Source organism: Agelaius tricolor, unplaced genomic scaffold (genome assembly GCF_023055355.1).
Source record: "Agelaius tricolor isolate 1412-34295 unplaced genomic scaffold, bAgeTri1.0.p SCAF_4, whole genome shotgun sequence".
In the NCBI taxonomy this organism is placed as follows: domain Eukaryota; kingdom Metazoa; phylum Chordata; class Aves; order Passeriformes; family Icteridae; genus Agelaius; species Agelaius tricolor.
The window spans coordinates 57,020,168-57,033,121 of record NW_027269264.1 but is presented as its reverse complement, the minus strand read 5'-3'; the positions used below and the strand labels follow the sequence as shown (position 1 = coordinate 57,033,121).

General features: G+C 41.0%; 1 protein-coding gene across 11 annotated transcripts in view; it reads left to right on the top strand.

Moving 5' to 3' along the window:
- Window positions 1-12,954, top strand: part of DYM (dymeclin) — a 211,214-nt gene that overhangs the window by 72,830 nt on the left and 125,430 nt on the right. For all 11 annotated transcript variants that reach the window (XM_071425865.1, XM_071425864.1, XM_071425859.1 and 8 more), the window contains 2 exons: window positions 4,790-4,972; window positions 8,464-8,642. In XM_071425865.1, the coding sequence (XP_071281966.1) occupies window positions 4,790-4,972; window positions 8,464-8,642 (362 nt within the window). The remainder of the gene's footprint in view (window positions 1-4,789; window positions 4,973-8,463; window positions 8,643-12,954) is intronic.

Sequence of the window (12,954 nt, the reverse complement as noted above, 5' to 3'; positions counted from 1 at the left end):
CAATGCTTTGTATGTGTGTGATGAGTTTTTAGAGTACCTTCTGCACCCTTAGTTTCAAAATATCTTCAAAGTCAAACTCTTAAAATTCTTCTTATTCTTGTGAAACTATAAATAAGTATGTTTAAACTTTTCCAAAGTAGGTACAAACATGAACCTTACTTGTATCTCATTGTGTAACAGAGACCAAGCATTAGGCTGAGATTTCTGCAGAGTTGTGTTTGCATCAAATAACAGTCAGGTGAAAGAAAGTTCTATTTTGATGACTGTGTCATAACTTCATTTTGCCATTAAGTGTTGTTTCACAGACTGTCAAACTAGATTAAAGTGCTGGGTTTGTTTTCATGGCTGTAAACTGTGTTTCCAGCCATCTTACAGAAAATCTCAGCTTCTCTGTTGCAAAATAACATACTTTGCTCTTATGACCTGCTTTTCTTGCTCTGCCTTACACAGAGTTGTATGGACCAGGAAAAAAAGCCGGTGGTGGGTAGTTTGGTGAAAGAGAAGGGCAAAAATGAATCTGTTAATTTGGTTTTAAAGGTAAAAGCATTCAGATTTTTATTAAAGTATTCGAGTATTTTCCAGAAATAATTGGCAGAATTTTACAGTTCTCCAGTTGACAAAACTTCTAGCAATGTGGTTCCATATGGGACTGAGTGAAGATATAAAGTTAAATCAGTGAATCCCAGAGCTGGTCAGGCTGGAAGGGCCTCCCTGCTCCAGCAGGGTCATACCAGAGCACAGGACAAGCATTGTGTCCAGAGGGCTCTGGAATATCCCTGGTGAGGGAGGGAGACTCCACTCCTGTCTGGTCTCTGTTCAGGACAGAAGTTGTGCCTCCTGTGCAGGGGAATTGCTGGGCTCAGTCCCTGCCTGTGGCTCTGGTGCCATTGCTGGGCCTGGAGCAGAGCCTGGGCCCTGCTCTGTCCCTCCCTGCACACAGGGACAGACACAGGGACAGACACAGGGACAGACACAGGGACAGCCAGGGCTGAGGGCCCTCTCACAGCCCTGAACAGCCCCAGCTCCCTCAGCCTGTCCTGAGAGATGGTCCAGGCCCTTCAGTATATGTGTCACTCTCCACTGGGCCTGCTCCTCCTGTACTGGGGAGCCCAGAGCTGGACACAGTTAGAAATGATGGACAAATATTAGAGAAATGCAACTGAAAGTATTCTGCAGAAAACAGTAAATTGTGTAAGTGAAGCAAATGATCCAAATACCTAAATGTTTGTCTTGTTTTCAGCTTGGATGAAGTTGCAGTGCTGGGTATGTTGATACCAGCCTGATGTTTTAGTTGTTGCTAAGTCATGCTTACTCTGCATCAAGGACGTGTCATCTTCTCATAATTTCAGAAGAAATTTTTGTCTGTGAGGGTGGGACACCCTGGCATAGGTTTCCCAGAGCAGCTGTGGCTGCTCCCTCCCTGAAAGTGTTCCAGACCAGATTGGACGGGGCTTGGAGCAACCTGAGATAGTGGAAGGTGTCCCTGCCCATGGCAGGGGTTCGAATGGGATGAGCTTCAAGGTTTCTTAAGATTCAAGAAGCTGGGAGGGGGCACAGCCAGGACAGCTGACCCAACTGTTGAAGGAATATCCCATATCCTGATATGCTGAGCAGTAAAACTCTGGGCGGTTTTGCCCAGGGGTGGGTGGATACTGCTTCAGGGTCTGCAGCAGGTGATGAGCAACTGCACTGTGCAGCACTTCCTCTGTATATTCTATTATTATTATTATTATTATCATCATCATCATCATCATCATTTTCCCTTCTTTTTAGTCCTATTGAATTGCCTTCTTCTCAACCCGTGAGTTTTGTGTTTTATCTCTTATTTTGTGTTTTTCTCTTCCTCGTCTCACCACAGAGGAGAGAACGATTTGTTGTGTGGTGCTAAACCACAACAATGTTGAAGAGGCTGTTTTGGGGCTGTGGATTATTGACTTCATCAGACTTATAATTGGGTCCAGAAAGGTAGTATTTGGTATTGCAGAGCCTTTTGAAGATTTTATAAATCTTCAGAAGCAGTGTGCCTCATGACGCTGTTTCAGAGAATCTACACTTCTCTCCTTTCACAGTTTAGTGGTTTAGTTTTGAGAACCCTAACTTATCTTTGCCACCTCCCAGAGATGTAGCAAGCTTTACAAAAACATCTGGAATTTGTATTTCTCTTGTGGTATAGAAAAAATTGACAAGAGGATAGAAGTAAAATAAAAAAAAACCCTTCAATGTGAAAGAAATCCAGTCTATATGTTGAAGCATTTAGGCAAATTTCACTTCATGCCTGCAATGATGCCTGGCAGAACTAGTACTGTTGCTGTCATCTGTGGCTATCCTGTTGGCTTAAACAAGAATTTTCATGGAATCACGGAATCCTGGAATGATTTGGGTTGGAAGGGATTTCAAGGCTCATCTCATTCCCAACCCTGCCATGGGCAGGCACACCTTCCACTATCCCACTACTCCAAGCCCTGTCCAACCTGGCCTTCATCCCTTTTAAACATGAAATTTTCTTCCTTTTGTTCTGTCTCTTTTTTCCTGCGATGTTCTGAAGAAGCAGAATCTGAAATATTATTCTGTCCATGCTGTATCAGTGTCTATTCTTCTATGTTTTCTATTACCTTCAGATCTGAAAAGAATATAAAGGAAAGCTTCTAAGAGAGCACAGCATAAGTTACTTTGTTTTGTGTGTTAAAGAAGTTAAATATAGTCTTGTAATTTTGAAATATGCATAAATATAAAATTAGGTTTAACAAAGTAATATTTTAGATATTGTGAACATACTGCTACATAGAGCTAGAAACTTCCTGTTCCTCTGTCCACCCAGGCTCTTTACTTGTTTAGCATTTTAATGTGATGTTTATGATCAGAAATAATATTTTACTTTAAAATATTTTTAACTTGAGTGTGTTGGAAGCATCATCTGATACTTAGCACCTAATGTGATGCTGCCCTTGCAACTGAAAGGAACGTTATGAACCTGTAACATGGGATTGGTTTTCTGGAGGACTTGCGAACACACAAGAGAGCTTCAGGAGGTTACTTGGGCCACATATTCATGTGCAGATGTCTCTTGGACATCTTGACCTTGTTCTCCCTGGTGGAAGATGCAAATTAATCACTGGTGTTTTGGCCATATCCCTCTTTTTCTAACTATTGAGGAAAGATGTAATGGCAGATGGCAGCCACAGAAGGATGGGGTGGTAAAAAATCAAACCCACTAAAATTTAAGAATGGAAATCTGATGAATTTTAGTTTCTTTAACATGTGATGATAAATTTGCAGTTGTTTCAGGGTTTTTAAAATAGTTTCTTTGCATGTTACCTCTCTGGTTAACCCACATGAAAAACTTCATGGTCAACATCATTCATTCTGATAAGAAGTGTGGGTGAAAAACATGGTCATAAAGGATTACTAATGTAACATGAAATTTTTGCTAAGAAGGCTGCAATTACAGTAGTTTTTATTATAAGAACTCTCTCAAGCTGCTTAACACTGAATGGCATTAGTCCCCTTGCCTATGACATGGCAGTAATTGTCCTGCAATTGTCCTAATGAGGGAGCACTGGTTTGTTACATAATCTGACTGTATAATTACATTTGAAGAAAAATACTTATTTGAAGGTTTGAAATCTTGTAGGGCTAAGAGTACTTGAAATTCTTTTAACTGGTTATACTTTAGTATTTTGCATTCAAATACCTTAGAAGTTTTTATCATTTACACCTTGAATCTTGATGACTAGAAGACTGGAAATTAAACTTTCTTAATTTTTCTGTTTTCTTTAAGAAGTTGTATTGTATTTAATTTTTGATTTAGGCATTAATTAAAAGAGGAAATAAGGATTTACCTTTTTTAAGTAAAACTTAATATTTTTTAACCTGTATAACTCAAAGCTTTCACCTGTTAAATTTGATTAAATGCTTAGTCTCTGTAATAAAATTTCAAGATACACTCAAAAAAATTAACTGCTAGGCAGGCATTTGGGGTGAATCTAATACTGTGTCATTGGGAGGGGCTGCTTCTTATTTCCTTGGAATGAATGTATCAAGAGCCCAGTTGTGATAAACATAGAGGTTTTATCCTTTCTTCTGACTTTGTACTCCAATAATGCTGAGTCTGCAGCATCTCTGTTTCAGTTCTAGTGCTTTTCTTAGTTTTTTCCAGTTCTGTAATACACTGCCATGAGGAGTGGCAAGGGTATGAGGACTAATGGACTTGCTGGAGAGGGATGAGGGGAGTCCTTTAGTCCTCCTCTGATGCTCTTTCTCCTCTAATCAGTATTTGGGCATGTAGCTGGTGATTTGGTTTCACCAATGCTGCTGTAATTAGGGACAGGAATTTCAAATGCTGTAGTTTAGTATTGGAGTTAATTCTTTTTGGTGCTGTGTGTGAAAATGACTCTGCATTCAATCATCAAAGTTTAAGGAATGTGATAATGAGAGTTTTTTCAAGCAGCCTCTGGGGACATTACATTGGCTTTGTAGCTGTACATGCACAATGTACAATTGTGGAATCAGAGAATGGTTTGACTGGAGGGACCTTAAAGCTCATCCAGTGCCACCTCCTGCCATGGGCAGGGACACTTCCCACTGTCCCAGGTTGCTCCAAGCCCCATCCAACCTGGCCGGGGACGCTCCCAGGGATAGGGGAGCCACAGCCACTCTCGGAAACCTGTGCCAGAGGCTCCCACCCTCACAGGGAAGGATTTTGTTCCAATATTTAATCTAAACCTACACTCTAAAATAGCCTTGTTTATTAAAATATGACGAAACCTGTTATTTGTTGTTTTCTCTGCAGCTGGCCTGTGGACAGTGTTCACACTGGGTGGAGTGGGCAGCAAAGCATCGGCACAGCTGGAGCAGTGCTCCCCTCTGGCCAGCCAGAGCCTGCTGCTGCTGCTGGTCCTGGCCAACCTGACTGACACTCCAGACACCCCAAACCCCTACAGACAAGCCATCATATCCTTCAAGAACACACAAGGTTTGTATCTGTTCTTACTTCTGAGCCTGAGCTGATGAAGTGGAGTTTTAAGATGCTGTGATTGCTTAAGAGCTTCTCTTTCCAAGATTTGTTGTCCTTCCAGCACACCCATGGAAGAGCAGTAATAACACGTTTTTATCAGGGAGTTTTGAGGTGGAGTTCCTCAGCTGTTGGGACTTTGTGGTGGGGGCAGAAGGAGGTTACTTCATTCTTCTGACTTGAGAAATACAAGAAAGCTTCATAGTCCTGGTCCAGTTTACTTCCTGGACTGGAAGTTTTTGAAGATTTCTGCTGACCTTGATGATTCTGTGATTCTATACTTTCACGAAATATACATAAAACTAACCTATAAGTAGATTGATTATCCAAGAGTCTGCAGGAGTCCCCTAAAAATTTGTAGCACTTTTTGTCCTGGAGTCATGGTCCTTAAAGAGACGGTAAATAATTAAGTTGCTGCCTGGGTTTGCTGACTGTATTCTTTTACTTCAAATGTAAGAAAAAATGTTTAACATAAACACTTCCATGAGTTTTGTATGTATGGGAGGTTTCAGAGTTGTTTTGGTCCTTGTCTGGGTTTTGAGAAGGCAGGATCCAGTCTGTGTGTCAGGTAACTGCAGGTGCCATGTGCACTGACTCACAGAGAGTCGTATTTGAACATGGGAATGCCCTAACACAGCTTGTGCTATCTAGATAGCTCAGTATGCAGCCTGTGCCTTTCACAGAAGCACAGGATCATTTAGGTTGGAAATGCCCTCCCAAGTCCAACCATTCCCCACCAAGGCCACCATTACCCCTTGTCCCCATGTGCCACATCCACATGGCTTTTAAATCCCTGCAGGGATGGGGACTCCACCATTTTCCATGTGTACTTTATCCACTCTTAAATCTCTGAACCTGAGCCATGTGGTTTTACCTTTCATTGGCTTTGTGCAGGTTGGCACTGTGCACAGGGCTCAGTAGCTGTGTGACAACCTGTGAAGCCGCAGTAATATCCTGAGTTATGCACTTTCTTCTGGGGAGTTTTTGTATTCCTTTGTCCATTAAGTTTTAACCAGGTTGAGCTCTAAATTAATTCACCATTACCTATGAAAATTTATTGGGTTGTGAAGGTGGAGGATTGTTCTCATAAGAAGAATTCTGAGTCCTAATATGCTTCTTTGATTTATTGGATACCATTTACAGGTGGTTGAGATCAAATTGTTGATAAAGCTTTTGTTTTGTTCTGTCTTTAAACTGCAAGCTTTCTTTAATGTTGCATTTTGGTTGACTTTGTTTCATGCCACCAGTAGCCAGTAATGTATTTCATTAAAGCACACTATACATACATCATTATAAAATTTTGAATTAACTTATTTTGTGTCCAATGTAGCATGAAAAGCTATATTTTCTCTACATGTGTGTGTTGATGGAATGACTTATTGTTTCCCAGAAACTTGTTCCCACTAGCAATACTCATAATTGGGCTTAAATTTGATTTCTGTGAACATTCTAAGGGGTTTGTAAGAGGAAAGTAATGTGGAAAAAAAGAAGCTAGTTGCAGTAATAATATATACTATAAAAGGAAAATTGGCATTTTTAAAAAAATAATTTCTATAATTTAATTGGGACAAAACTAGAAGAATTCAGGATGGGGTTTTTTTGTTCATGGTTTAGAATAGTTTAATTTTTCTGTTGATCAGCTTAATGTTCTGCAGAATAATACAGGATATGCTAGTGTTGCTGGTAAGTTTATTTTATTCTGCTTAGAATTTTATTTTACTGGACTTCTTAGTATCCTTTAATAAAACTGATAGTGAAATGCTATAAATCCCAGTGGCACAGCTTAAACCTTCACAGAAGTGAAGCTGCAAAGCCAAGGGGAGCGTCTCAGCTAATGACCTGTGGCACCAAGGACTGAATTGTTCTGGTTTTGCTGTCTACATCCATGTTTTTCCTCCTGAAGGGCAATTCCTGCCCAAAGCAGGAAGGTTTTAATCCAGCTGGTCCATAGTCATGGTCAGCAGTTGAGGAAGGCCAGGTTGGCCTTTCTCCGGTGCCTGTGGGTGCGTGGTTTTGGGACAGGCAGGGTTTCCATTGCCGTGGGGCTGTGTCTCCGTGTGGTTCCCAGCTCCTGCAGGCAGGAGTTCTGTTTGCTCCAGGGCCTCCTGCTGCCTCCAGCTCAATGGCTGGAGCTGTCTCCCCTTGCCCTGGCCAAGAGGAGTGATGGCTCCCCAGCACGCTGTCTGCTGGGCCCCACAAAACCAATGGCAGCCAGGGCTCCTGCAGGGCTCCTGCAGCAATTCCAAGCACTTTTTCCATCCAAAGTGGGTGGAAATGTTGTTCAAAATACATGACAACTGCCATGCTCTTCTGTGTTGAAAGCTACTTAGCAAACTTCAATAGGAATATGGTCTTAAAATCATAGAACCACAGTGTGGTTTGAGTTGGAAGGGACCTTCAAGATCACCCAGTTTCAACTCTCTTGCCTTGGGCATGGACACCTTCCACTATCCCAGCTTGCTCCAAGCCTGTCCAACCTGGCCTTGGACACTTCCAGGGATCCAGGGACAGCCACAGGTCTTCTGGGAAACCTGTGCCAGGTCCTCATCAACCTCACAGGGAAGAATTTCTTCCTGATCTCTCATCTAAATGTCTTCTCTTTCAGTTTAAAACCCTTCCCCCTCATCCTATGGCTATTTGTCCATATAAAAATTGTCTCACTCTCCATCTTCTTCAATAGCCCCCTGTAAGTACTAGCTTTCTCTGTTTCCACAGGGAATTTCTAGACCTTAGGGATCTGTGCAGATGGACGTTTTTGTTGAGGCTGGTAAAGGTTCTGTGAACAGAAATCTGTTTTATTTTCACTTCCAGCACTGGCACAGAGTGTGTTGTGATTATGAACAAACTACTGTTACTTTGAGGGATGTCAGACAATTTGATGGGATGTTTTACATCACTTAACTCACCAAACTCTCCACCACACACCTCTTAAGTCCTGACACCTACATTTCACTGAGATATCACAGTAATCTTGACCAATGCACATCCACCCTTTATACCAAGAGAGGGATGGATGGGAGAGACTCTGCCTGAATGCCAGAGAACTAAACCTGTAAGTTTAATGTGCAGGGTTTGGAAGATAATCATTGGTATACTGTTTCCAGAGAAGACCTTGTGTCTGCCTCCATTCCACCAGCTCCTGGGATCACATTCCTTCTTAGCATTGGAAGTCATATAGAGGGACAAAATTGTTTTATGAAAAAATGTGAATGTTTTGTGCAGGTACTGAGGTCTTACTGAAGCACATATGGGAGGACAACCTCAGCTTTTTGGCAAAACTGAAGCTTTACAAGACTCTATTATGGTTTATGACCACTGGTAATAAGAATTATGGGTGATTTTTGTTTCCTCCTTTCTGTGGTGTATTAAATATTTCCCCCAGAGATTTTGTAAAATTAACAAATAACTGAATGATAAATGTATTTGTTAAAGACTTTATTTCTTTATTTCAGATAACACTGCTTTTTCGTCATCAAATCCACACGCTTTCCAGATCAACTTTAACAGTTTATACACAGCTTTATGTGATCAGCAGAAATCTGATCAAGCCACTCTTCTCCTATACATGCTTCTGCATCAGAACAGCAATGTGCGCACCTACGTGTTGGCACGGACAGACATAGAGAATCTGGTGAGTCTTGCTCTGCCTCCTTTATTCTCCTTACGAGGGATTGGCCCTGCAAGCTTGGGTGTCACCAGCTGCCAGTGGCCTCTGTTCTGCAGTGGGAGCAATAGGTTCTGGATCACTCATTTGCCAGTTCTAGCTCACTTATGCATTTTTGTTGCATCATCTCAGGAGTGTGCTGCTGAGCGTGTCACCGCAGTCAAGGGTGGTACTGCAAGACCATCTTGGATTCCCTCTTTCTCTGTGCCACTATCATGACTTAGGTCAAACCTGCCCACTTCTGATCATTGTGTAGAGAAACTGGTAGCAGATATCATTCCATTCATAGTTTTATTTATCGCTTTTGGATATTCAGGCCAAAAAGTTACACAAGCTGTCTCTGTGCTTTCAGGAGTAATAGCTAACAAAATGAGCTGTGACTGGACTAACATGCCAAATGTCTTACAGGGTTGACCTAAGACTGAAACTCCTCAAGGAGCAGCTCACAGATTTTATAGAAATACAACTGTAGTGCCTTTTACTGCTTAAATAGGATTGTGGTTAATGGCCAATATAACAGACACCTGGTATGGTTTTGTAGGTTATAAATTAGCTTATGCTCCCCACTTTAGTAATGTCACGAACCACTTTAACAAATCTTACTTATTAAAAAGCATTCCTTTAATAAGATAATGGCTGTCTAGGGGAATTGGTAACAGAATAGAGGACCCTTTCCATTTTAAGATTTGAAATCTTGCCAGGTAATTAGATCTCTTGCCTGTTTGATGGCAGATATGGAGTGAGTTTGGTTTCAGTCCAAGTCCTAGCAGATGTATTGCTAAAATCGGAGTTGATAGACGCCACTGTTGGCAAACTGGGATGAGATGGTTGATGCTGAATTGATTCAAGACTGAGCTCCTGTGTCCACGGCAGATTATGTAGGCAAGGCTGAGTCATTTCGCATGAATTCTGTGAACAAATGGCCACGTATAATTTTTGGGGCTGCTAGTGTGTGATATAACAAGTTAACAGCTGCTAACCATAACAATTTGGTGTATCTTTAGACAACAGCATATACTAGAATGGTTTGGGTTGGAAGGGACCTTAAAGCCCATCTTGTTCCAGTCCCTTGCATGTGGAGTGATGCCTTCCACTATCCCAGGTTGCTCTAGACAAGTGTGTGCATTGTTTTATAATTATGGTGTCTGATACACTGTAAAGCTTCCAGAAAAAGAGTGTGGTACATCTGTCAAAACAAGTCAATATGCTGGTACTCAGGTACTCTGCAGTGCAGGATATTTTCATATATTATCACTTAAAAAAAAAAAAAAAAAGTCAGAAAATCCCAGAAATTATCAACAACTTTAAACACTTCTTGGGAAAAGCTGGAAAAATTAGAAAAGCATCACTGAAAAGTCAACAGTATGCTTTTGTGGGTATTTTGATTTTTTTTTCAATACCAACATTTGAAACTTCTCTTATTTTGCTCTTCATGCTGCTTCTTTGTGATCTCTACTGACAAGTTACTGACATCTTTGTCCAATCCTCTTGTTTTTATTGGGCCAGTAGATAAGGATAAGCAGCAACCAGCTGAGAAGAGCAGTTTTAATTGCTCAGTAAGGCAGGCTGAGCCAGACCCAAAAAGAACTGGGAGGGCTGGGAGGGCTAGTGGATGAAGAAATCATGACGTCCTAACTGCAGTCCTGGGTGAAGAAGGGTAATTCAGTCTTAGACTTGATATTGAAATAAAGGGACTTGAGTACTGGAGCTGGCTTCCCTGTGTGGCAAGTGTGGTGCTGATACACTGTGTACTATTCTGGTGTTGTACTTCCAGACTGTACTTCCAATAGTCTGTAACTAAAAATAATTACAAACTATTGAAAAACGGATCCCTGTTGAGAAACATGGAAGTTTTTTTTTTTTTGCTTTAAAGTGAGCAGTAACACTGTGAGAGGCCTGGGAAGCTAACTCTAGCTGGTCAGAGAAGAGCTTGGGGAGCCTCAGGATGTGTATGTGCCTTCATAAAGGGGAATCCTTCAAAAAGCAGGAATCTCTGCTTGCAGAGAGGGATGGTAAGAATTGAAGCCTGGAGGTTTGATTCCCACTATGTGGAGATATGGGAGAAAAACAGTAAGGTCATTAATCCAGAGTCAAAATGATCTTTGAATGAGGGTGGAGGACTTTTTAGAGGCATGTGGTGGAAATCAGTGGCCTCTTTGTGCAGAGGCAGCTGGATGAATGGGGTGTAAGCTATATAGGTGCTGTGTGAGAGATCACGTCCACAGGCAGCTCAGAGTTCATCCTAAACTTTAGGGGGTTTTGCAGGTTCTTCCTATTTCACTGCACTCAGTGCATCCCATATGTTGTGTTTTCCCCTGTTTTGTCTCCCTTTCTGTGCCCAGGAAGCATCACCAGAAGGTGCTCTGTAACATTTCATAAGGATTTTTTGAAATGTGTCTCTGCTCTTTTTCAACTTTAGTGTAACTTTTAAATTAAAAGTTTTTCTTAGCTGGTATAACAGATACTGTCTCAGCTCACTTCCTCATTTGTATGATTCTCCCTCTGCCAGTTACAGCTAAATACCTTCACCTTCTGTTGGACTTTGTGTTTTATTGTTAATAAAGAACCTTTTTTTGCTCTTAACATAATTCTGCTTGGCAAAATGATTAGGATCTTTGTGTGTCCTTCTTTACTTCATTTTTTAAAATAACTGATTAAATATCTGATGTTAGAGAAGTTTACATCTAGTATTGGGCTGTCCTTTTCAAAGTGCGTGCAGGGATCCTCCAGAAAGTGGTGAGACAGCTGAAGCAGAGGGCAGTTAGCACATTTTTTGACAAGCATAGTGTTCTGGTCTGTGGATGGGAGTCTGTCAAGCCTTCTTCTGTTTGAAAGAGCAATTAGCACCAGTGTTGCAAGTAAATATACCAGTTAGATTTCTGCATGTAAGAAATGAGCTATTCGATGTGTTTTCTTTGGCTGCTGAGTTGAGATTTTGTTGTTTGTTTGAATACTTGCTGTTCAACATCATTGGAATGAAATAACATCCATGATATGTATTTATATCAGCTGATGCTACAGCAATATTTTTCCCTGTAGTATAAATTTGTCTTAAGCAGGTTGCTGCTTGTATTTTGTTGAGTACTAAAGACAATCTATTTTTAACTTTACTGGGGAAACCAACCTTGGACTGGATATAGCACCTGCAATTTCCAGTCTCTGTTTTTACCTGCCACTTGTTTTAGGGATTAAAAGTAACTTTTTAATGGTGGCTGTTTCTTGCCAGTTAAAAGCTGCTCCTGAGGGAGGAGTGTTAGTAGTGGTGCAGTAGAGGTGGTGTGATGGTTGTGAGAAAAGGGTCAGCAGTACAAAAGAAATGGTGGCTCTCTTCTCAGTATTGTGTAAGAAGATAGGTATAAAAGGTCTCATTGTGTAAGAAGATAGGTATAAAAGTTTTAATCTATGTATGCAGCATAGAAGTATAGAAATGTATTTTGGTTGAAAGTCTAGATAAATTTTAATATAATTAAAATATTAACTGAGAGGATTCTTCTCTTTCGGAGGAATCTGTCTCTCCCAGAATCCTCCTGGACTCCTTCCAGGCATCTCTCAGGGTTCTTTGAATTCTTCTAGAGACCTGAGACCCAGGTTTCAGCCCCAAACTTCTTCAAGGAAACTACCTAAAAGTCTTCCTCTTTTGAATAAAACTGTCTCCTCCAGGTTCCACCCAAGGCTCCTCACAAGACTCCTCTCCCCCAGAGTATTTCAAATTTTACATTTTCATATGATTAGAACTTTAATTGAATCTTTATTGTATCTTTTTTATAGAAGTGGTGGCTTGTTAACTAGTTTTTGTTTTGAGAACAGTAATACTTGTCCTAAAGATGTGTGTGCACCTCAGGAATCAATATACAAAGGAGGAAATGTTGTAAGGAGGAAGAATTATGAAAAGTGTATAAATTGATTCTGGTTCCATCCAGAAATGGCACATAGGAGAGAATTAAGTTGCCATATGCCTCCCTGAGTCTTGTCCAGCGTGTAGATGGCGCAGAGCCTGAAAGAGGAGTGGAAAGGGAAACGTGGCCAAAGGAGTGGAGGTTTTGGAAGCAGCAGAGGTTTTTTTGGGGCAGGAGGACTGATTGCCATGATCTGGAGTGGCAGACTACTCTTCAGTAGCAAGTATGGAGCTTTAGTAACAGCACTTTCACATATTGGCTTGTAGGGGAATGGCTGCAATGTCTCAGTATCATGTATTTTTAAATGTAGTTTGTAGCCACACACTTGTAGGACTTGGAGCACTTGAGAACATGAATGGACTTTTTCAGTTACAATTAGTACT